The sequence below is a fragment of the Hemibagrus wyckioides genome, linkage group LG14 (genome assembly GCF_019097595.1).
Source record: "Hemibagrus wyckioides isolate EC202008001 linkage group LG14, SWU_Hwy_1.0, whole genome shotgun sequence".
NCBI classification, from domain to species: Eukaryota; Metazoa; Chordata; class Actinopteri; order Siluriformes; family Bagridae; genus Hemibagrus; species Hemibagrus wyckioides.
In genome coordinates, this window is record NC_080723.1 from 6259560 (window position 1) to 6285009 (window position 25450).

The 25450-nt window shown below is 36.0% G+C and overlaps 2 protein-coding genes and 1 long non-coding RNA gene across 7 annotated transcripts in view; 1 reads left to right on the forward strand and 2 right to left on the reverse strand.

Annotated features, from left to right (window-relative positions):
- Positions 1–5109, reverse strand: part of mon2 (MON2 homolog, regulator of endosome-to-Golgi trafficking) — a 33876-nt gene extending 28767 nt beyond the window's left edge. For 3 of the 4 annotated variants that reach the window (XM_058408240.1, XM_058408241.1, XM_058408239.1), the window contains exons 1-3: positions 4634–5109; positions 1149–1212; positions 806–933 (exon numbers count right to left, since the gene is read on the reverse strand). In XM_058408240.1, coding sequence (XP_058264223.1) covers positions 806–933; positions 1149–1212; positions 4634–4744 — 303 coding nt within the window. In that variant the 5' untranslated portion in view covers positions 4745–5109. The remainder of the gene's footprint in view (positions 1–805; positions 934–1148; positions 1213–4633) is intronic. The other variant, XM_058408242.1, reaches the window with a different exon arrangement.
- A 1973-nt stretch (positions 5110–7082) lies between these two features.
- slc6a13 (solute carrier family 6 member 13) lies at positions 7083–25171 on the reverse strand. Of its 2 annotated transcripts, none has more exons than XM_058407360.1 (15): positions 25012–25139; positions 21903–22100; positions 20381–20515; positions 16231–16371; positions 16004–16091; positions 15526–15658; positions 15271–15405; positions 12899–13002; positions 12576–12700; positions 11998–12110; positions 10840–10977; positions 10577–10679; positions 9721–9821; positions 9322–9492; positions 7083–9223 (listed from the first exon to the last, which is right to left on the reverse strand). In XM_058407360.1, the coding sequence occupies exons 2-15, from the start codon at positions 22078–22080 to the stop codon at positions 9059–9061; spliced, it is 1830 nt and encodes a 609-aa protein (XP_058263343.1). In that variant the 5' UTR covers positions 22081–22100; positions 25012–25139; the 3' UTR covers positions 7083–9058. The 2 variants fall into 2 exon arrangements, with proteins under 2 accessions (XP_058263343.1, XP_058263342.1); XM_058407359.1 differs by having other exon boundaries at positions 7084–9223; positions 21903–22103; positions 25016–25171.
- Positions 19787–22029, forward strand: LOC131364266 (uncharacterized). Its single transcript, XR_009206441.1, has 3 exons — positions 19787–19910; positions 20410–20495; positions 21897–22029. It is a non-coding gene; the product is annotated as an uncharacterized LOC131364266 (long non-coding RNA).
- Positions 25172–25450: the final 279 nt, after the last annotated feature.

The following is a 25450-nucleotide window of genomic DNA, read 5'->3' on the forward strand; positions in this document are numbered from 1 at the left end:
CAGACGAAAAGGAAACATATTACGAGCTACGACACACTTCATTGTTCTTGATCATAAAGCTGCAAATGAAATGTTTTAAATCATTCGACATGATCCCCATGCCGACAGTCGGACTCTATCCCAAACCTTACACCAAAGTGCAAAAATTAAAATATGGAGCAGTAAACAACTTCTTATTTCTTACGCAGATCCGGCTTTATCTTTCAAATTGCCTGCAGCTCAATCATGTCATTCAAATTGGCTCAGGATTACTAGTCGAACGTGGATTGGAGCGCTGAGCTTCATTTAGCTGCTTTCTCACAATGGGGAAAGTGAAAGTGCACATTGACTGTACTGGAGGGTCTGATTAATATAAATAAACACGACCACAGTATACCAAATATACTGTAATTAACACCAGTTTACCAAATATAGTTCAATGAAATAAACTAGTTTCAAATGAACTTGTGAATGAATGAATTTATTACAGTGGCGCTGGTTATAACGCTTCACTGAGAGTTTAACTTACAACGGTTCGTAGCATGCCGTTGAACCACTTTTCTAATTTTCTAATTACTGCATTGCACTTTTTTTTCCCCTCAGTGTAGCTGTTAAATAGCTTCTTCCACCAAATAAACAATGTGGTGTAGCATGTTTCTGTTGGTGAACCCCACTGACTGTGGCAGAGTACTGAGCAGCCGGTGAACACAGAGACCACTGGAGTTACACTTTAAATTTTTAATGATGTGTATAATCCACTGCATGACACCTGTGTGTGTGTGTATGAGAACCAGGTTTGGTTTAAGATGTGTGAAGCGGTGCGTACCTCTGACACCACCTCATGGGACATGAGTCTCTGGATGGCAGCGAGACACAGCTGGGTGATTTTGGGCTCTTTGGTTCCGCAGCCCATCAGGAATGGCTGCACCACCTCGGAGCTGTTCTCTTTCAGAGCTGAGGAGAGATAACATCAGCAAATAAAAACAAGGTCCTGCATCAGGCTTGAAGGGGAAACTGTACAGAAATAACATGGTGTCTACGCAGCAGCAATAATCTTCCAGGATTAGATCATTGGCAAGATGATCAGCACCATTTAAAAATTATATTTATGGGACTAGTTAAACAGTCATCTAACAGACAAAAACATTTACAATAACAAACGTATTTACCAGCAAGAATGTCCGTGTTTCTTGCAGCTATCGTCTTAATCTTAACAATGCCGGATTCTGCAGCCTGAAAACAAAATAAAAGGAGTTTTAGTTTACAAAAATACAGTCTCTCAGCGAACACCTACAGTTATAACAATACAGAGCTCGTCATTTAGCTGCGATCACTTCATTTGTTTCGCAGTAGGGGGTCTCTGGTTTACCAAACCTGCTGAGATTTTAACTCGGGTGTTTGATCAGGGAAAACACTAAATCCTGCAGTTATGTGGGTGTTAATAGCACAGACATACAGGAGGAAACGGTGCTTTCCTCAAACCAACTGCTGTGCGAGAGAGAGAACCGCATTATGGCTAACGGACAAATTTAACCTTCTACATTCCCTTATGCAAATTCCTTTATTATCTGCTTACACATGTCTTTTAGAGCACCACAGCCAGCTAGCTACATTATAAACCTAATCAACATTTAGATTCACATGAAGTAACAAGTAACACTCCGTGAATTGGGTTTTCCTTGAAGTGAAGCGTTTTAATTTGAAAAAAGTCTGCAGGTTATGTTAATTAATATGGAATCATTTCTAAAAAGCTGTGGTTGGGAAATCATATATCTTATGTGAATCTGTTTCTGTCATAAAAAAAAAAAAAAAAAAAAAAATGAAAAGGTGATAAAGACATGGTGATTTCAGGTTCCTACAACACAGGTTCATTTGGATGTCTACGCCTTTTGAGTTAACCCTGCACCGTTATTTTTGTCTGATTGATATTGCATAATTCGTTGTTGATTCCACTTAAACTTCATACAAACTCCCAGATGACAGACTTTTTATCTACTGGCATAAACACAAACTGTCTATGCAGCCCAAAGCTGTGCTCACTATGGATTTCTTTTTCATATCTGCCTAAACTCAAACTACTTACTCAGCCAAATTCATCTTTATTACTTCTCAGTCAGTGTGTGTGTGTGTGTGTGTGTGTGTGTGCATGTGTGTGGTGAGAAAATGAATGTTGATTACTGCTCTAATACTGCAAAGAACAAAAGAGCTCCTACAAGGTGCTTCCTTTTTCATGCTGTCTCAACGACTACATATGGATGTATGCTATATGGCCAAAAGTTGGCCATATAGCATACATCCATCCGTCCGTCCGACCGTCACTCTCATATGTGCTTGTTGAACATTTCTGATTTAGTCCCCATTTGCTGTTATATTAACCTCCACCTCCACTTTTCTGGAAAGGCTTCCTGGAGCATGGCTGTGGGGATTTGTGATAACTCAGCTACAAAAGCTTTGTTGAGATCAGGTACTGATGTTCGATGAGGAGGTCTGGTGTGCCAGTTCATCTCAAAGGTGTTTAGGTGTGTAGGATACTCAAGTTCCTAGCAAACCAACTTGGTCTTCAAGGGCTTTGTTTTGTGCACAAGCCTGCTGGGCTTCTTAAGTCGTAGTTTCAATGCTACAGCACACTAGACAAAGCACACACATTTAATTGCCCAAACATGATTAAACTGTATTATTAACAAAAACTATTTCTAAACCTATGTACTAATTCCAAGCTTAAAATAAGCTTGTACTATTAGCAGATTATGTTGATAATTTTAAGCATTTATTCATAAAAAGGAAGCAAAATAATCTGCTAATAGAACAATATAATGTAAAAAATAAAGTGAAAATTTTTCGAAATAAGGTTAATAATCTTATATTTGGTTAATCTTACAATAGGAAATTGTCATTTTCTGCAGTGTGCAACTTTAGATGAAGGACAACACAGTCTACAGAAAATTGATTTGTGAATCTGAAAGATTTATTTATTTTATTTTTATAGCTGAGAATAAGCAAAAAATATTTTCAGCCAACTAACTGTTAGGTATCCAGGCCACAGTTACCCAAAATATCCTAAACATCAATAACGAACAGAAGCATATTTCTAACAGATATTAAAAATTGTTATAATGTCTGAGACACAATATAAAGCTTCAGTGAAGTTCACAGAATGTACAACTGTATCTGCTTGATTTTTTTTTTCCAGTACAGTAAACAGTGAGAGACTATGCTGATATTTTTGGCACGATTAAAATACCCTCCAGTCATTACTTAGCCATATTACCACAGGTCTATCAGAATTCAGGTGCAGGAATCCTGCAAACCAAGGCTTGTTACAGCATTTCTTTCAGATTTGAATTGAAGGACTTTGAAGGTTGAATTGTTTCATGCTGACTGATATGACTATAGCAAGAATAGCGACAGAATGGCTTCGGTGTCCAGAAAGTCAGAGTTCTACATTGTGAATAACTAACCAGTCCAAGACCGGTGTGTAAATTAACACAAAGGTTTGAGTCACACTAGCGCTGTTAAAGTAAGAGGCATCACATATACGAGTTACTCTTACAGTTAACCAGCCATCAAGAGTATATCTTGGATTGAAATTCCCATGAAATGGCTTGGGAACTATGATCTGGTTCTGCATGGTGACGAATTTCCTTTTGAAATCAGAGTAATCATCCAGGCCTGTTGGCTTTCACAAGGACTGTGTCATAGGTGACAAGATTCTGTCCGTTTTGGGAGTTATGCCATATATGTTTGACTGTCAATGGTGCCAACGATGATCGAGACCCACAGGGACTGGATGCATCGAAATAGCACACTTAGAGCTGAAGAGTTAGGGATAGTTAAATATTACACTATCTGATAAACCGAGATTACTTTTGCTTACTGATGGAGAAGCTCTGACAATGTTTAAAGAATAAATCATACTACTGGTCAGTCAGAGGTAAAAAGACATTCAAGCATGTCATCAAACTTGTAAAACTATTAAAAAATAATAAAATAAAATAAAAAAAACCCTCAATTTCTTTACAATTGTTACAGAGGGTAAGACACAGGTACAAATATACTGCTAACGAGCTGCTACTGTAGAGCAAGACCCAACCCTGGGGGGCGGGACATAAACTTTCTAGGGAGTATTTAATTGGCTGAACTCAAGCCTTGTATAAATGCAGAAGCTATAAGGTAAAAATCCTAAAAGAGTCCTATAATATACTATGTTATTAGTGTCCATAATACCAAGGTAGAGGAATAAAATGCTCTCGAATGACCAATTTTGATTTAAGGGCTACTTTAAAACAAAATTATATATTATTTATTTATTACTGACAGGATGGATGAATGTTGTTACTGTGGTGTGTTGCAATGGGCTGAAATCTCAAGCAGACCACTAAAACCATTTGCTTTTGAGTTAATTGGTCTGCAATAAGCAAACAAGATTTCCAGTGTTTAACTTTTGTGTACAAATTATAAAGCACCTGGAAACGCAACACTGGTCAGCTTTAATATATCATCAAGCGTCTGTTTCGACTACATGCCAAACACACAGCGCTGACCTGGAAAAGCCATGGGTTAGAATGATGGCTGCAGAGGGTTGAAAGGATCTTGTAAATGTTGAATGTTTCTCAGTGTGTGTGTGAACTGGTGTGCTGCTGTCATGAGCTCTTACCTCTTTCACAGGAGGGAATTTTTTCTTGCATTCCATGGACAGAGAGCGCAGATCCGTCTGCATGTTATCCAGCAATTTCCTCACCGCTTCGGGACTCGTGGTCGTCGACATTTTTCCACCCCCTTTCTCTGTTTTTTCAGCAAAACCGTAACGAAAAGAAATGTAGTTCCTAATTCCTAAAAATGGCCTAAATCTTCTACGTCGGAAACTCTACGATCCAGCGCACAAACGTCCATTGACACAAATTTTCTTACTCCCAGTGTCGAGAATCGATGACATAACGGACATCCATGTCTCTTCACCGAGAACCCCTGATATCAGCCATAGTAGTCACTATCATCTTTATTAATCAGTAACGACCCCGGTTTTAAAGACAGGTGCTTTATTTGCTAATTTCGCTCTCAACTTTGGTGTTTTCTGCTCTCTCCATGGTAAGACCGACGCTTCCGATCCCACAATGCCTGTGTGAATACTGACACGTCACATCGACTTCCGTAAACAGAACCCGGAGTCTGGGGAGAAAAATTGTAGCGTCTCCTGGTGGCCGATAAATACTCAAGCTGTGTCAGGGTTATTTAGTCAAACTGAAACAAAATTTATTTAGATGAGACCAGGCCTCTGTGGCTGTATATTTCTGCCTAAATCACCTTTATGTTTCTATATATATATTTTATATTTCTATACCCCCACAGCATATAGACCCTTTGGGTGGTAATTTTGATATCAAACTTTTTGCAGCAAAGGGTCACATTAACTGTGAAATAAATTCCCCATCTATACAGATACATTCAGCTGTCAAATATATATTTAAATATATACTATAATATTTAGATAATTTGTTAGTGCCAACTATAATGTCCAAAACATTTGTGGACACCTTACAATGCAATTGGATCCTGGATTTCCTGACTGGGAGACCTCAGTCAGTCCGGATCGGGAACAGCATCTCCAGCACCACCACACTGAACACTGGAGCTCCTCAGGGCTGTGTGCTCAGTCCACTGCTGTTCACTCTGCTGACTCATGACTGTGCAGCAATGCACAACTCTAATCATATCATCAAGTTCGCCGATGATACGACCGTGGTGGGTCTCATCAGCAAAAACAACGAGTCAGCGTATAGAGAGGAGGTGCAACAACTAGCAGCCTGGTGTAAAGTCAATAACCTGTCTCTGAACGTCAACAAGACTAAAGAGATGGTTGTTGACTTCAGGAGAGCAAAGAGTGACCATTCTCCACTGAACATCGATGGGTCCATCGTGGAGATCGTCAAGAGCACCAAATTCCTTGGTGTTCACCTGGCGGAGGACCTCACCTGGTCACTCAACACCAGCTCCATCACCAGGAAAGCCCAGCAGCGTCTCTACTTCCTGCGAAGGCTGAGGAAGGCATACATAACAAACGCACAAAAAAGAACTGAACTGTGCTGGACATATTCAGACTGCTATCACTGTATACACTGTTCTTTCATTGACTAACATTGTCTTGTTCATTGCACAAAGTCGGCCTATATGTTGTTTGTCTGCACTGTCTTGTCTTGTCTTGTCTTGTCTTCCTGTGCACTTCTGTTGTATGTCTAGTTCTTAAAGACTGCACCTTAAGTATAGTTTAATTTTTTAGTTTAATTTTAATTTTTAAATTATAGTTTAATTTTTTTATCTCTATGTTTAGATCTATGTTTGTCTGCGGCACTGTACTTTGTCTGTGTTATGTGTAGCACCTCTGGTCTAGGAGGAACGTTGTTTCACTTCACTGTGTACTGCATCTGCTATATATGGTTGAAGTGACAATAAAGCTTCTTTGACTTTGACTTGACTTTGACTTTGACTAGTACACCAATATATTTCTATGTATAGCATTATAGTCTTCTTTTACTGGAACTAAGAGACCCAAAAACGGTTCCAGCATGACAATGGCCCATGAAGACATGGTTTGCCAAGATTAGAGTGAATGAACTCGAGTGTCCTGCACAGAGCCCTGACCTCAACCCCAATGAACATCTTTGTGATCAACAGGAACACTGAAAGCACTCCAGACCTCCTCATCCAACATCAGTGTCTGATCTCACTAATGCTCTTGTAGCTGAATGATCACAAATCCCCAAAGCCATGCTCCAACATCTAGTGAAAAGCCTTACCAGAAGATTGGAGCTCATTATAACAGCAAAGTGGGAACGAATAGTTTAACACTATGGGTTGAATGGTCAGGGGTCCATAAACTTTATATATATCATACATTATATTTATATCTGGAGATTAAACTGACAGAATACATTAGATCCAATTATTTAGGTATACAGTAGTTATTTAGTTTGACCAGGCAACTCAGTAATAAATGTAGTCATTTTAATAACCATGGGTTCCATCAATGTAACATAACATACATTTACTGTGTGTGTGTGTGTATGTGTGTGTGTGTGTGAGAGAGAGAGAGAGAGAGAGAAGTAAGGTATGTCCTACCTAATTCCCCCTCATTTTCTTTCCTCATGCATTTTGCATTACATTCTACTATGCAGTGCCACTTACATAAATAGCACAAGGAAACAAAGAAGAAAACTGAAAAACAGTTACATGCTTCAGTTTCCTCAAGCTCTGAATTCAATATGCAGTACATTACAGTAACACCAGGGACTCAAATAAAGAATTAAATGGATTTAATCAGGGTACTTCAGAGTCATTAACAGGAAATGGAATATACAATATGTCCTGTGATGCAAATGTACCCATTCTGTACATATTATATACATGTAGACTGGTCATGCATCAGCACATTTTAAAAAGAACAATAAAAATCTAAAAGTATAGACAGAATATTGAATAAAAAAGTCAGTTAATGATTGTTGTATCTAAATTGTTGTATTTTCATACAAAACCCATATACTCCCATTTTTATTTTAAATCATTCTAATGATAATGACAGATAACACTATACAACAGTACAAGATACTGATAATACAAATATTGAATGAAAAAAAGGAGAACAATATTTGTGTAGTTTCATGGATTTGTAAAGTGATATCACACAACAGTCAATGATTTAACATTTAAGGAAAAAAAACAAAACAAAACATTCATTTCAGTACATTTGGCAGATCTTTTCACCAGAAGGTAGCAGAATGTCATATATAGACCTGCAGTAATGCAATCAGTTTGCTTATTATTATCATTGTTATATATTGGGATTAGTCTAAGTTGAACCTTACTTTCAAAGTATGAACCTTATTGAATTTAATATTTAAGTAAGAAATGAATAATTGACTTGAGTCTGGTTTGGTCATTCAGTTTACAGCTTTGCTCACGTAGTAAGATTTTACTTGTATAACTTATAAGAAATACTACAACATATTTGACATTCTAAAGTGGACTGCATTGTGTAAATCTGTATTACTGGGACAGTGAATTTAGGACAGTGTGCCATTTCCAGTACAGTAGTGTGAGTGAATTTCACTGTGTTTACACTTGATATAATATTATACATTGTTGTGGCTGTCCTTTTTTCTGTGTAAACTCCTACTGTAGAGTGAATTCCAATTATAAAGACACAACTACATTGTGCAGTGGTGTCATCATGCAAGTTCAACATGGAATAATAATAAATCAGAGCCTCAATTTCTATGTTAATTTATTGAAATTTGAAAAAAGAAACACTTTTTTGTAGGGGTTATATTATATATTATGTATTTAATAAACAAAATCCTTTTCACACAGCCCAAAAGGTTAAACAGATTCCAAAATATATGACCAAATGGAGGAAATAAGCCAAAAAATCTCCCAAAATGTAGAAAATATTGATCAACGCTGATTTTTTGAATCCCATCACCCAGGTTTAAATCTAAAAGTATTAGGCAGTCTTCATTCATTCATTCATTCATTCATTCATTCATTCATTCATTGATCTACAGTAACTGATGTATCCTGTTCAGTTTTGCAAATCCAGGAATCATTGCACACGAAGAGTGGACACACCCTTAACAGGACACCAGCCCATTCCTGGACATTGTGCATACACACATTCACACATGTTCACACCCAGGGTAATTTAGTGTAGCCAATCCACCTACTGTCGTGTTTTTGAAGATATAAGAGAAAAAAACAAAGAAGCTGGAACCCACAGAAATCTACATGGACTAGGCAACCTTTACTGGTTAAAAATTGCACAGTTTTTTTACAGTGAAAAATTGCACTGCTTTCTAATAGGAAAATGACCCATACGACTGGAGAAAACAAATGTCAATCAAAAATGGTGCCCATAGAGGGCGACATTGCCTTTTCTAAGCTCCAAAAGACACAACAAAAAGATTTTACTTCCCCTCAATTTGGTGCTATTTGGCTGTCATCAGCAGTGTGAGGTATTAATGTAAGGGTTTCAAGGACCACATTTATAAAAACATAAAGTGCTCCATAGTGTCTCTTGCCATTAAGGCATTCAGCATTGCGATTCTTTTTCGCTGACAGGAAAGTATCCATCCTTGGTAGAAGCTCTTCTTTGCGGAAGACCTTCCCCATCAGCAGCAAAGACAACCTGTAGTTTCTCCTGCTCCTGTCGTGTTATAGGCAGATCAGGAGATGGTGTGGTCAGCTCATGGAATCGCTAAGGATAAAGAGAAGGAAAGTAGTAGAACAGTAGTACAAAAAAACAAAACAAAAATTGTGGCATTGGTATCTTGCATGCTACAGTAGTGTTCCTACCTCTCTTATTGTTCCTTTGGAAGTGCACATCTTATACACGATCCACAGAGGGATACAGACCATGGATGACAATGCTAGAAGCCAGCCCAGTGTATAACCCCACCATGGATACACATACTCATTGTTGTACTTTAGTGGAGTATACTTGATCAAAGAGAAAGCAAAGGTGCCCTATAGAGACAAATGATAAATATTATTTATAATAATAAATGCATGTGGCTTAAATGCCTAGCAAATTTCTGTGAATAAAAAGTAGCTAGTAGCGATGTAAAGACATTAAGATATATATTAAGATAGCTACATTCATAATTATAAAATCTAGTAACACCAACATTAGGTAATTTTTTAAAAATAATAATAATAAAAAAAACATATCAGAGACACATTAGAGAAACTTACAAAACAGGTGGCTGGAGTCAGGAACAACCAGCAGTACTTAATGTAAGGTCCAGGTCGATATCCAATCATGTCTTCAATATTGTCATAAAAACGATCAGCACCTAAAAATCATTTTTAAATAAGGTACATAAGGGTGCATGCAGTAACATAGCATTAAAAGAGAAGCCAAAATGTCTCTGAGGCCTTTAAGTGGCTGGCTGAAATAGAATTATTTATCCTGACCATTCCCATGCACAGGGCAACCATCTATTTTAAGTAACTTCTCCAGAAATTATTTATTATTCTGTCATTTTTACAAGTTCTGTAAAAAACAGTTTTCTTCATGATGTAGAAGTGTTATAGAATTTATTGGGTGATATATAAAATGTCTGGTTGATGTCTAAGCTAGCTCACTGTACTGATAATAAAACTAGCAAGCCAATGTGAGTGAACAAATTGATGGCACAAACCAAGGCATGTAACACTAGCTAAATTCACTCGCAAAATATGATTTAATGTAGGACATTTGTTTACAGTCTGGTACCTTGGTAAGGGGATAGGGTTAACTAATTCTACTAACAGAACAAGCAGAGGATATAAGAGCACTGCTTCATTCTGATAGGTAACTTTGTTAGGGCTTTGTGTGCTCAATATTCTCATTTCATATTCTCATGTTATTCAGGTCATCATATCTAATCCCATATCTCTGAGGTGTGGAACACTTTAATAATATACACTAAATGATTGTACCACTAAACAGTTAGACAGTTATCAATCATTCTTCCAGTGACCTAGCATTTTAACTTAAAATATGAAAAGATAAATAAAAAAATACATAGAGAAAATGAGATAGAAATATTTGTAAACAAATTTTTACCATAAATCCAGGCAATGCAAATAGTCTCAAAAATTCCAACAAAGAGGAGGCACATCCCACTGGCTGCATAGTAGTCAAACAGCTGGAAGACATACATTCCACCCTGTACATGAGAGAGAGAGAGAGAGAGAGAGAGAGAGAAGAGAGATTTTTTTTGTTTGTTTAAATGACAGAGTCTTATAACGTTATGTTCATTTTCATGGTATATATGGGGCAGTGCAATTGTTTGAGTTTTCCAGTCAATAAATATGAAATTGCCCTACCTCTGTCAGCATGATCAATCCCATGAGAAAGGAGAAGCAGGCCACAGCAAGGATAAGGAGTTCTCGCCGGTTTTTACGACGGAACACTGATGGGTGCATGTCAACTACTGCCGTCACCAGACTCTCCACACAGACAAACTAAGAGATTAAATAAGGAGCCAAATTAAGCCAGATCAATAGCTAATGAATGGTTTAGGAAAATGTTCAATGATCAATCCATGCAATTGAAGATTATAGCATTACAGTCAGACGAGGAAAAAAAAACTATTTATTTCTTGGATATTCATAAAAGAATCTTGTTGTTCTGGGTTGTTCACTGGAAAAGGATTGGGGTTGTTCATGCCAAGCTGCCACAGTTGGGCCCCTGAGCACTGACCCCAACTTCCAAAGAAAGAATTTCACTGTGCTGTAATGTATGTTTGACAATAAAGGCTACTTCTTCAATAGTCTATTTTATCAATAGGTTCTTGATGAAAATGATGAAAAGTGCTGAAAGTCTTTATATAAGCTAATTAACGCTATAATTATTCTATAATATAGTATTCTATAATTAAGGGAGAAGTCTTTGTCACAATAGAGCATAGTCACGTCTTTACATTTGGCAGACACTTATGGAGAGTGATTTACAGAAGTGCATCGAAATCTCTATTCATAAATACATCCCGTTACTGTATAACTAAGTAACAGACTGAATACAGTACCATCAGCCTGAAAACTCTGTCGGGATGTACTATAGCAAGAAAAGTTAAATTCAATTAAATTTTATTTGCATAGAGATTTTAACAATGGACATTAGTACAAAAAGCTCAAGATTAATAATAGACTTATATTTAATTTATTTGTATTAATCCCTAATGAGCAAGCCTGAGGTGAGTGTGGCAAGGAAAAACTCCCTTAGGAACCTTGAGAGGAACCAGACTCAAAAGGGAACCCCATCCTCATTTGGGTGACACCCACGCACATAGACGGCATATTTTCAAATCAAAGTGCTAATTTAAGTGTTTCTAGAAAAGCTAGGTCTTTCGGCATTGTGTGAAGACAACCAGTGTCTCATTCTGTGTCTATTCTGACATCTGGGGGAACTTTATTCATCGTACATCGTAGGTGCCAGAACAGAGAATAGTCTTAATGCAACTGATTACTGCATTTGTGTTTTACCTGACTGTCCAGGCCAAGCAGGACAATCATAATGAAGAAGAAACAGGCCCACAGAGGAGAGAAAGGCATCATGGAAACTGCACGTGGATATGCAATAAAAGCCAATCCAGGGCCTGGATACAAAATCAACAGTTTTTCACACAAAAAACCACATGCACTGTTATCATGGATGTTGTAGATAACACACACACACATAAACACATAAACACACTAGAGCATTCTTATGTTATTACATATTTTATGGGTCTTACATATTTTAAGTGGCCAAGTTTATTGTCTAATGCAATTTTTGCCAATTACATTTAGATTTACAGCATTTGGCAGACACCATAATGCCAAGTGATTTTTTTTTTCCTGTTAAGCTGCTAGTTTTAAAAAGTGCTAGTTTAAGCTTTTCTATTTACTTTAAATATGCTGACTCAGCATTCACTGTCTTCATGTTGCATGTAATAGCTGGAATTTATTTGAAGATACATTTTCATTTTCATTGAAGATACATTTTCACCCATATTATTAATATCCAGACCATGATAAAAAATCTTAAATAATTGTTAAAGACCACCATTTGAAAAGCTTACCTGATTCTGCAACTTCAGAAATCGGGACATTCTGCTCGAAAGACATGAAACCCAGGATAGAAAAAATAGCAAATCCAGCTACAAAACTTGTACCACTGTTCAGGAAGCATAAAGCCACACAATCTCTGTGGATGTAAAAAAAAAGAAAAGGCCAGAAAACTTGAGGTTTTCAGACAAAACTGCATATTTGCTTAGAAATGAAAATCATTTGCTAAGATTTTTTGATGTGGAATAAAAGCCACTTTTCACATTTATGTGCAACAAGAATAACATATTTTTTTTTTATTTTGGATTGAATAATTTCGCCTTTTCAGTGGTCTCACCTGTAGCAGTTATTGTTGTATTTATTGTAGCTGCCCAGTGCTGTCAAGCAGCCCAGACAGATAGCGTAAGAGAAGAAGATTTGCGTTCCTGCATCCATCCATACCTGGGAAAGTTCAGAGGAATGAGAATTCATATAACTTAACATTTAAGTGAAAGACTGACATGTGAAAGACTTCACTAATGTCAAGAGCTACTGGGATAGTTCCCTGCCAGACCACCAGAGGGGGTTGCTCCTGGAAGGTATCTCATCATAGCCTGCTTTGCTTGTCATTGTTCCCTTGCGTGTTGTGCCACACCCTCGCTATTGTTCTGCTTTCATACTGTGTCACCTGTTTCACATTTACCTTGATGTTCTGTCCTATATATACCTGCCTTGTTGTGTCTGTTGTTGCTAGTCATTGTTTTATATTCACATGCTCCGGTCTATTGATACTGTTGTGTTCCCATGTTATGGTTACGTTTTGGTTACTTGCGTTGTATTTGTCCTGTGGCTTGTGTTACTTTTACTTTCATTAATAAAACAGTGCTTTTATTTTATCTTGCATGTGGGTTTGATTCTCTGAACGCAGGTGGTCAAGATTACCGTGAAGATCCAAGTTCGGTTCCCGCTTTGGGCTGCTATTTAGCTAACAATAGCCAAAAAGTTTGTATTTCTAGACTGGAGAGATATAACGAAACTTATTTATACTGACTTAAACTTTTCAACAATCAACATTAAAAACAAATTTGATCTGCTAACTGATAACTACAAACAATTTTACTGTAGGACACTTGAATGTACACTGCTGTTAAAATTTCACACAATCCTATTTCTGTTTCTTTGCCTCACATTGTCCTGTAAAATGTTCCAGTTTGTGTCCCTTATTGTATTGAACCACTTTTATCTTTAACATTTCATTGAAAAGTTTTGCACCTCATTGTCTTACCACCTTACAGTATGTCATTGACGTACAACGCTGTTGAGTCAGGTGGGTAAATTCAGGGTCAGTTAGGAACCAGCATATATTGCTTTAGTGAATTTGACCCCATTTACACTTGATTGTCTTATTCATTTCAAATACCAAGATTATATATGGATAAAGATTATACATATCATATAAAATGCAGGATCTGGGAGTGACACGGTTGGACAGGATAAGGGCGAGTACATCAGAAGGGCACCTCATATTGGACGTTTGGGGGACAAAGTTAGGGAAGCCAGATTAAGATGGTTTGGACATGTTCAGAGGAGGGAGAGTGAGTATATTGGTAGGAGAATGTTGGACATGGAGCTGCCAGGCAGGAGGCAAAGAGGAAGGACTAAGAGGAGGTATATGGATGTAATAAATGAGGATACGAAGCTAGTGGGTGCAAGTGTACAGGATGCAGAAGATAGGGATAGGTGGAAAGAGATGATTCGCTGTGGCCACCCCTGAAGGTAAAAGCCGAAAGAAGAAGAAGAAGATATAAAATGCAGGATCATTTAAATTCACATACAAAATTGCAGTTTGACGCAGCAGATCCATTGTTTTGTGTAACAAAAAATGTGAAAATCAGGAACAGCACAGGAAGCTGAAGGTTTAATATGATTAGCTGATTTTTATATTAAGTGTAACACGATGATCAGATTTCAGTTAATGAAAATGGATTTTGACCACAATGTAAATGCATATGGTTAAAATGTATTTTATAGATAAGATGCAGTCTAAACTATACAATTATTCAGACAGAATATAGAATATATTTGAGCTAACTATATGAAAAGTCAATGAGATATCAACATATCGTATGTATTTAAAAAAAAAAAACCACTCACTGCAAATATTTAAGTAAATAAAACATAAAAACTGAACTGGTATGTCCTTTTGCTCTTTTGAACATTTCCCTGTTTTTCTTCCCATGGGTGAACCCTCATTTTGTAACAGATGGGGAAACAGGGGCAGAGGTCAAAGTGCACAGCAGGACACTCCAGAGAGATGAAACGAACAATGTTTTCATGCAGGGTGGCCAGCTTTAGGGTTACAATAAACATCTGGTCAATTCTCTCCGGCATAGAAAAGAAAGAAAAATCCCTCTTTTTTCCTTGAGAAGGCCTTAGAAAGAACTCATGTGTTCATGTGTGGTTTAAAGACAGCAAAATAGTCCATAATCTAACAAAAGGAGTGCCTGGTACACTTAAAAATGCGTTCCTGCCATCCGAGCTTTTTTACTGTCAAAACATTCTAGATGTTTTGTAAATTCTGACTGTAATAGCTTTATCAAATATATGTAGACCTTTATGATGGTAATAAGGGTAATTTATAAAGGACATTCGGTTTTTCAAATCCTTTTCAACACCACAGCATACATCTAAAGAACAACAGGTTTAAAATTATGATTATTATCTGATTACCTGTGGGTCCGCTAGACGTCCCAGGTCAGGGTAAAGATAGAACTGGATCCCTCGCCATGCCCCAGGCAAAGTAATCCCTCTGATTAGAAGAACCAGCAGCATAACATACGGGAAGGTTGCAGTGAAATAAACAACCTGGGAAGTCACAGTTACATAGGAGCATTAACACTCATCTCTAACTCATACAAAAGTGCAGGGAAAGTTTCCGTTTTCAACAGTATGGGTAAAGCTATCTCTCCGTCATTTTCAGCTCACTTTCCCAGTGGACTTGACACCCTTCCAAATGCAAAAGTAGCAAAGGATCCAGGCAAAAAGCAGACAAAGGGCCATGTCCCAGTGCAACTCTCCGATCTCATCGATACCTGAGGATATCCGTAAGACTCTTCTCCTGAACATAAGAGAAATAATGAAGGTCAAACGGGCCAGAGTCGGCATTGAAGACTTTTTTTTTTTCTGAGAATTTATGAGAATTATCCAATTATGTGTTTAATTCTCTTGCCTTGTACAGAGAATTCTACAGAGTATACACAAGAGCACTGGACACTGGCTTAAAAGTCTCTTGGGAAATTGCAACATGCAATTCACAAGGCCAAAAAAAAGTCATGGTTTAGCATGGCATGACACCCTTTATGTTACAAACACTAATGTTTTTCTTGAAAATAATTTGCGAAATAAATTCAAGTACCCTGGTTAGCCTCAAACACAGACAGAGCAAAAATACTGATATACTTACTCCCAAAATTCAATAACTGGGGAAGTTGCATTCTCCAGATGACTTTGGTCAATGGAATTGTTTCTTCGCTGAAATTCCATGCAAGCATCTAAACAAAATAATTTGCTGTTAGTAGGAATCTGAGGCAGACGAAATCTGAAAAGTTTGCCTTTGAATGACCTGTACTGTTTCACAGTTCATGAGTAGAAGTCATAATAAAGGATTATAAACAATACAGAAAAACAAACCTGTGTTCCAGGTGTTGTTGCAGGAGGACCATGGCAGGTCCCAAGAGAAGGAGAAGGACAGATAAAAGATTCCCCAGGCCAAAACGATTATGTAATAGATATTCAACAAGGCTACTATGACTTGGGTGGCATAACCAATACCTGTAGTTAAAAAGAAAACGAGAACAGAGAGTTGAGCAATTGGTATAGCCTAGACTTAGTAAAGTCTTCAAGCAACATTTCATTAAATGGTTGTAACTCAAAGTTCCCCAAAGGTTCCTAAAATCGGACAAAAAAAACTAAATTGGAAGACACCTGTGTCCGCTGTCCAACAAATAAAAATGTTTCTGAAAATAATATTTACCATAATGTTCAGACAAAAATGTGCTACACTAATTGTTTGCTGGAATAACATAATATCATAAAATGATACTACCCCCAAGACCTCACTCTGGCAAATACACCTAAAAAATACAAGACAACATATACCGTATGTCTAAAAATTTCATTAATGGTAGCTAGGTTAACATTTGTGCTGTGTATGCAGTGTGCTTTTGTATTCCTGGTTAAAACAAACAAAAATGGTTCATGAAATGTTAAAAAAAAAAAATCAGAAACAAAAATTAAAAATAGCCCCATTCTGTATCTTACAGTATAAAAAACCTTGGTGGAAATATTTAATCTTATTTTAATTTCTGTCAGACAACCAACTGTTTAACAAAATGTAGAGTACATGCGTCTGTTTGTAATGATTGAGAATGAAAAGGGCTATTACTGGATACTTCTGATGATAAATAAATAGATAGATAGATAGATAAATAAATAAATAAATAAATAAATAAATAAATAAATAAATAACTAGCAAACCAAATAAACACATAAATAAACAATCAGTCAAACAAACAAATATACAACTAAATAAATAAATGAATAAACAACAAACAAATAAATGAACAAATCAATAAATAATCAGGCAGATATCTTACACTAAGGGAAAATGTTCTCATAATATGCTTTCGATCTGTATGTTCCAAGTAATCAACCCTTGAATATAGTCTTAACCCTTAATTTAGTTATTCATCTCCACACATGTTAATCGCAAACTACGAGGAATGATTCAGCAACTCTCTACTCTCTGAAATTATACAGTGAAGTTATGTAAGGATGAGAGAGCAGAATGTACTGTATACAATATGTGGATAAAACAATGCATCATGAAAGGGTTAAATTAGAAGATGAAACATTTCATTTTCAGTATTTTTATGTTCCCTTCAATATCTGAGATATAAGACAACTTGATGCGTACTGAGATATCTGTCTAAGTGTGTTAGAAAATATCCAATTCACAGAACAAGCAAAGAAATCCATTTTGATGTTCTTGTTTTGAGATATATATATATATATATATATATATATATATATATATATATATATATATATATATATATATATATATATATATATATATATATATATATATAGCATTGTTATTATGCTAATTAAGGATCTTATCATAGGGCTGGTAGAATACTCACTGAGAGTTAACTGTATAGCAAATAGCATGAAATCCAAGTGCAGCATAGAAAAACTTTATGCACATTAAATCGCTGCAACATAGTGCAGATGTTCAATTAAAAGGTAAAATACTTCAGTATCCAAAAGGGAAACCAGTTGGACAAAATAAAAAATTTGATATTGAGTGCTCCAGCTGAGGCTGTGCAAGGTATGATGAAAGAGGTATACCGAACACGGAAGACAACACAGTTTACATATCAAGGAAGTGAAGAAAGTGGACTATTTCAGTGAAAAAAAAAACCTTATTGGTTACTTACTCATTCAAGAAATTTGGTATTCCTTCAGATCTATCCTGAAAACTATTAAAATAGGCTTTGCTATTACAAAGTTAATCATTTTATACTACTAAAAATTTGATCTTAGACCTTTGTCACAATTAATGAATTTAGTTAAAGTATCTTGAAAATGATTCAATCCAAATAAAACATCTTTATACAATAACTTATAACAGGCCTTTCAAAACATTAGTGTATGCATTCTCAAAAGAGATGCGATTTCGGCACGATGCAGTCCCAAAATGAGCAAGTAGTGTCCATATCAGAATACATTTTTTTCCTTTTTCTGATCCTGATGAATAAAGCCGATTAATAGAGAAATAAGTGAGAAAGACAATTTTCTTTTTCTTTTCTTTTCTTTCATTTTTTCCTTTCTCTTTCTTTCATTATTTTTCTATTTTTTATTGTGTTATTGGGTTTTGAGGTCTTTGGCATTAAACAGCTAAGAACATATATATATATATATATATATATATATATACATATATCAGGGTTCATACCTATATATATATACAATATATATATATTGGTATTAACCCTGATTTATTTCAACTGGCTACCTTATTGGTAGTTTTATTTTGGTGTAAATGTAAGCATAAAGTCTGAAAATCACACACTTTTAAGAATTTGTCCTCATGTAATAAGAATATTTAATCATTTTAATTTGATAATTTTATTTGATCTCGATTTTCTTTTACTTACACAAGTCTAAGAGCGACAAGTATTTAAACTAAAGAATTTATTTTGGACAAGAGGAAATATGAAGGAAATATTAAAACCTATTTATAGTATGTGTCATGCAGTGTGTGTTATATGCAGGAGATATGCATTAAAAAGTGTGAACATGTGCATTTTATAACAAAAACAGATCAGTGAGAGCTAAATTATTGAATACTCTATAAAGTTTTATTTTTTTTTCTTTATTTGATAACGCAGGCTTTTGTTAGACTTTGACTGGACATACAGTAGTAACAGAATACTAATATAGTACATAATTAGTAATAGTTATTGATGATGAGTATTAGGGGTGAGTTTAGGGTATGTTGTGTATGAGGGCAGAGCAGAGGTGTCTTTTTATTCACAATGATGTCTTGTTCCTTTTGTTGACTTCTAATGCAATCAGACCTGATTGAGACGTGATTTATTATTGATTATTCAGTTAACAAAAACTGAGTATTCGGCATTTATTGTGTTTTGTGTTTTAAATAATGCTCATATACTGTTTGATTATAGATCTTGGCTGCAAAATTTAGCATGAATGTTGGATTTTATAGTGTTTACAGCGGGAAACCACAGCAAATGCAAATGCAAATGCAAAAAAAAAACCACTCTGTACCACAGCACGTGGCTGGTAAACTATGACCTTCTTCATGTTTTCTCACATGTTTTCTCATGTCTGTCAGTCTCTGTGTTGGCCTAATATATGTATATTTAACAACCTGGATGTTTTAGATGATTGTATAAAATGTATTAATTTGTATTAAACTCCATCTAGCCATCTAGCAGCACCAGAGAAGCATGGTTCTGTCTATTACACAACACTGTTGCTGAATTCTCACTTTTTGCTTGACTAGAAGATTTTCTAGTTCCTGCTGTAATTAAAATTAAAGGTTTATTGTTAAACAATTTTTAACAAATAAGGGTGTCTAATCATTGATATGGTTATGTGCTCTGTTAGGAGAAATTTATGTAACAGATACAGAAAATGTCTCAAGTATCAGTGTGTGGTACAGGTCAGCAACTTTTCCAGCACCAGGGAGTCAGGACAGAGGACTTTGTGCTTTTTGTTGTCCTGGAGAATAAAAGCAGAATTTTATTTTATTTTTACTTGTCTCTTTATCTCCAAGGCTGGTGAGTACTGGTTTGCTTTGTGGATAATCCATAACACTACATAGAACTGTAAATGGATGTGTTTTTCATTAAACAATTAAAAATTGTATCCTGCAGAGCAGCACTGCCAGGAAATGCTATAGTCTACTAACAACATACAAGAAAGAAAAAAAGGGAGGGAGTTTGGGGAGGACATGCTAGGATAAGGTTGGTTGCAGGGCATGGGCACTTGGTGTAGTTCAAGGAGCTGGAAAATAAAGTGGGTTATTGACTTGTATCTTGAATAAGATTAGACCAAAACATAGCTTATGTTGTCTTAAGGAGGTGCTTTTTAATAAATTATTTTACCAGTCAGCAGGAAATGCCTCGATCTGCAGATCAGCTACACATAAACCCTACATTTTCTATACAGAGCAAAACACTGACACCATGTTTACTTCACGATTCTTAAAGGCACATCTATCATTTATGCACCAAGATAGAGTTCTAACCTTCAAACAGTGGACTGATTTTCCTCCAGCAGGTAACTCCTCCCTCGCTCGTGTACTGACCCAGTGCTGTCTCGAGGAAGAACACGGGGATTCCACAAGTGGCAAGAAATATCAGGTAAGGGATGAAGAAAGCACCTATGCCGTACATAGATAGAAAAAATGAACACAGAGTCAAAGAAATGCACAGAGGAAAAGTTGTACTGCATCGTACAAGAATTATTACAGTACAGAAGGAACAGCAAGACCTTGTTCGTAACTGTTTTGTTAAAATATATAGAACTAATATTTTCCCAGATGTCTGTCTTCCATGGATGCATGCCCCTGACTTATCAAACAACATCTGTGACAAAGTGAGAAAGCTGTGTATTCAAGAACTCAGCAGATCAAGAGGTCAATTTTGCAGCCACCTGGCAAACATAAAAACAGCTCATAGATTCTCAGTCAAGTTAGTCAAGTTGATTGGTTCTCAGCTTGTTAGATGAATATAAACAGTGAAACTGAGAAATTTTTACCTCAAATTATGATACAACATGCATTTATTATACTAGGTAGTTTTAGATAAGTTTATTTGTAGAAAGAAATATTACAAAATAGAAAAAAAGAACATAATGTCTTACTCAGCATCATAATTTAAGTTATTAAATTCGCTTCATCTGTTTGTTTGTAAAAAGGGAGAATGCCAAAAAGCAGCTTTAAAGAAATACAGATTTAGATGTAGATCCCTAATGAGCAAGCAAAAGCAACGCCAGGGGAAATTTCCCTTTTCTGCAAACTAACTAAGCATAACTATAAAATAGGTTCTGGAAATTTTGGCTTAATAATAAAAGCCATTTACTGGTCGAGGTAACAATGCGTAGTAAAAGTAGGTAGAGGAGCATTCCTCTGTGTAATTAAACTGAGCTGCATTTTATTTCTAAGCTGGAAATTAGTACTTAATAAGAATAACATTCAGTTAAAAAAACATCAGACCAACGTATTCCAATTACAAAAAAGCTCTCTTTCACCACGGGAATGTTGACACAACATATTCAAGCTTGCAACATCTGTTTGGTGTTAGTTTTATAAGCAACAATAATGAAATAATTTGAATTAATTCATTATTAAATTAATTTGAATTAATTATTAATTCATTATATATATTTTTTATTTAATAACTGTAATAAAAATAAATAAATAAATATACAATAATTAAAAAAAATAACTGGATGTCTGAAAATGAATGGTCTCACATTAATATTAGGTTTTCCCTAATAAAGTGGAATTAGGACAAAGTGTATGAGCAGTATTTATTTACACACTTACTTACTTCAGCAATCATCACTGGACCACATTTTAAATTATGTGCTACTTATTACAGTAAATTATGTGCAAATAAATGATGTTCATATTTACATACTGTATGTGGTCACTATTGTAATGTTGACCTCAGAAATGGCTTCCAATAAAGGCACAAATCTCTTGTTTCCTAGTACAAAGCAATGGATAATTGTCTTAATCTAATTGTTGTCCTTTTTAGGCTTACCTCCTCCATTTTTATAACAGAGGTAAGGAAAGCGCCACACGTTGCCTAGACCAATGATTTCTCCAGCTACAGAGAGCACAAACTCCAGTTTATTGCTCCACTGGCCTCTGTCCTTCATCTTCTCGTCAGTGTTTGGTACAATGTCCAGTGGTCGATTCAAACCATTGGATGGATCCATTTTGCCCCCGAAATTTTTTTCTCCTGGGACAAATCACATGAAAAAGACAAAACAGATAAGCATATATATTGTGGTTCATATATAAATATCTCTGTGTCAGCTGGGGAAGCCTCATCACATGAACATCCTCATGTAAACAAGACAGGTGGTCAGGAAAATCTCTCTCTTAGATTATTTCTCGATACTGTTTGTGAAATCTCTGTGGCATTTTTAAGCTTTGTCTCTGCTTTTCAGTCAGACTAGCTTTCAGTTCTGGTATGGATAATTTTTCTGTCTTGGATTTGCCTAGGCCTTTTTGCTTTATTCTTGAACACTTCTCAATTATATGATTATCAATTTTTGCTTTATCCTTTAGTTTTAAGTAGTTCATTTACAAAAAAAAGTACTATTTTGACAAACAGATGAATATGGATCAGAAACTGAATAACTGAAAACCTATTAGCACACTTTAATCCGTAATTAATGACAACTGAAATTCTGCACACACATTAGGGTCTTATTCAGCTTTAAATTACTTTAAAAGCCATAAACTACAGATGTCACTTGATGCTGCATAAAAACTAAAACTTTCACATAGACAATTGTGAAATAGTTGTGTAACATATCTTTGTGGTGATCTTAAAGACATCCACATTGCTGTTTCCTGGGGTCACTGGGTGTTTCAGGTCTATAATCTGTGCTCAAGATATGAGGTTAGGCCATTCATGCTGAATATTTTGGATAACAAGATCTTAAATGTATTTATTGTGTATGAAATATTGTGTAAGAGTGAATATTCCTTTTACAAATGTCTTCTATGATTTGTATTATGCAAAAAATACTGTACCTTAATTACCTCCCAATATGTGTTCCTTTCTAATTAAAGCTGTCTCAGGCCACATGTTTGATGAGATCATTGTAGACTTAGACAAGCTTTTGTACTTAATAGTTTCACTTATTATGTGTATAAAGATGTTTAGATGTTTAGATTTAATTTTACAGTACATGACCGCAAATATCACATGATGCTATCATTGTGTTGGGCTGAACTCATAAAAGCCATAGTGATTATGGCTTTGAGGGATATGGTCCTGACCCAGCACAGGCATGATGAAAGAGCTCTCTCTGTCCCACAAACAGAAAACTCTCTGACCGTGCTCACTCCTGTCAGCTTACATTAACGGCTTCAAGCTTTCCATGCCACTCAGACCCTACAGAGTACTGGCTTGTCCAAAGAGAAAAAATATCCCTCTAGAAACTGAATCTAACAAATTAACAAACAGACTGGATAATAAGAGGTTACTTCAAGGCCCACACACTAAAGGTCCAATGCACAGGGGTCTGAGCAAAGCACATTCCAGACCTCTTTGCCTCTCTCCAGGGGTGATAGAGATAACTGTTCCCTTGACATAGTTGAGGTTTCAAACAACAAACGATGATGGCATCATGCAGTGCCAGAAGCCTTGAGAATGTGTTCTGTCTCTTTCCTTCTCTCTCTCTCTCTCTCTCTCTCTCTCTCTCTCTCTCTCTCTCTCTCCTGGAGCAAAGAGGCAGACAGCCAGTACCAACTCACCCTCCATCCACTGCAGCTGAGCACTGAAAAGGCAGGGGGTGGGGAGTAAAAAGACTCTAGCTTTAACAAGGAACTTGTGGGAATGAAGGGTTGGCATTGAGCATTGAGCAGAATAGGCCTGAGGGCTGGAGGTCTTTGTGTTTGAAGAGAAACCTCAGTGCCAGGGAGTTTGATCACAGTTTACCTTGGATTTCACAGGCTCATGGGGCTGACAAAATGGCATGATTACCAAGCAGTGAAAATTCACATCAAGTCCACAGAAAAATGAGACATAAGATGTGCTCTTTGCTGACTAGGTAAATCTATTTTTGGAAGTGGCGGCAGGGTGACATAATATCGAGAGGTTGTACAATAAATATTTACTGTACAGAAAAAGCACTACCAAATAGTTGCAATAAAAATAATTATACGGTTTAATTGTAACACTGCAGCTACATAATGCTATAAATATGATACACTGCTTGTGTACAAAGAAAAGAAAGGATCATACAGAGGGCTCTTTAATGTGCTTTTTCTTTTTCTTAAAATATGCTCAATTAGTCTTAATAAAAAAAATAAAGTATAGGAAATACCATTGTTTGCTGTCTTTCACAAATAAGTAAAGCCATAGAGATAAGGTAAAAGCTTTTTAGTTAGCTTCATTTCCTTGAATAGGACAGTAAAATTCATACTTAACCTCCTAAGACCTGTCAGCCTCATATGAGGACATCACATTTTTGGTTGTGTGCACCATAATACTTAATTCTTTGTAACTGGAACCTGTTGTACACAAAAATAAGTGGCTTCACGTTCAAAGATAATATCTGGTTATTATATTTATTGGTTCCTCCTAACCCCAAATAGGTAAAAGAAATCTAAAATGTAAGCTCAGGTCTTAGGAGGTTAAAACTCAAAACATTACATAAGTGAGATAATATTTTCAACAGAACCACTGGAATTGCCAAAAACAACATGTCAATAATTGTCAATAAACAACATGTTTCTATACTGATTGACTAAAGTTATAGATAACTAGCATACCTAAAAGTCTTGACCAATATTTTACCAATTTGATGCTTTACTGATTGAGTTTGCTTTTTTCAGCCCACACTCAAGGTCTAGGTAAAGACAAAAATTTTACAACAATAAAATCTTTCTTAAAAGCTTTTAAAAAAAGACTCTTTGGAAATATTAAATATGGTAACACTAGAAATTATAAGCTAACATTTAGAATGTTAATACTCTTAATACAGTTGAAAAACAAACAAATATATACAAACAAATAATACACTTGAGTCTAAACTCCTTGCTTTAAGTACTTGCCTTTGGTCATACGGACATTATTAATAATAAAAGTTAATTAATAATAAAAATGTTCCCAAACATGCAGAAGATCACACTCACCTGTCATTGTATTGAAGTGTAATGTAGTCATCAACTCAGAGATATGACCAGTAAATTTGAAGTTTTGATTATTTAATATGAGTGGAAGCACAGGAGGGATCCGGGTCCATCTCACCACTCAGCCCTCATTGAAGCTTTACCAACTCCTCCCCCTTGTTTCTTCCTCTTTCATTCATGAAACAGCACATAGGAGGCTTGTGGAGCCTATGAGAGTGACAGAAAGATTACATAACTTTTTGCCCTCCCATTCTGCCCACAAAATGCCTCTGCCATTATCAAGAAACCAAAGACTGAGATGAATATGGCACAGGGTCAGAAGACCACCATGGCCAGACCTCACAGCCTAAACTAGCATTGAAACGTTGCAAAAGGCCACTGGACTAAAGAATTGTCTAAAGTGCTGAAATCAATAGGCTTTTTCATTAGTTGACTGCA

Excerpts from the sequence above, each read along its gene's own strand:
- slc6a13 (XM_058407359.1), bottom strand. The coding sequence starts at position 25,046 with ATGACTACATTACACTTCAATACAATGACAG. Across the intron at positions 16,092-16,230 it reads CAACAACACCTGGAACACAG|ATGCTTGCATGGAATTTCAG; the intron begins GTTTGTTTTTCT and ends TATTTTGTTTAG. Across the intron at positions 13,003-15,270 it reads GACGTCTAGCGGACCCACAG|GTATGGATGGATGCAGGAAC; the intron begins GTAATCAGATAA and ends GAACTTTCCCAG.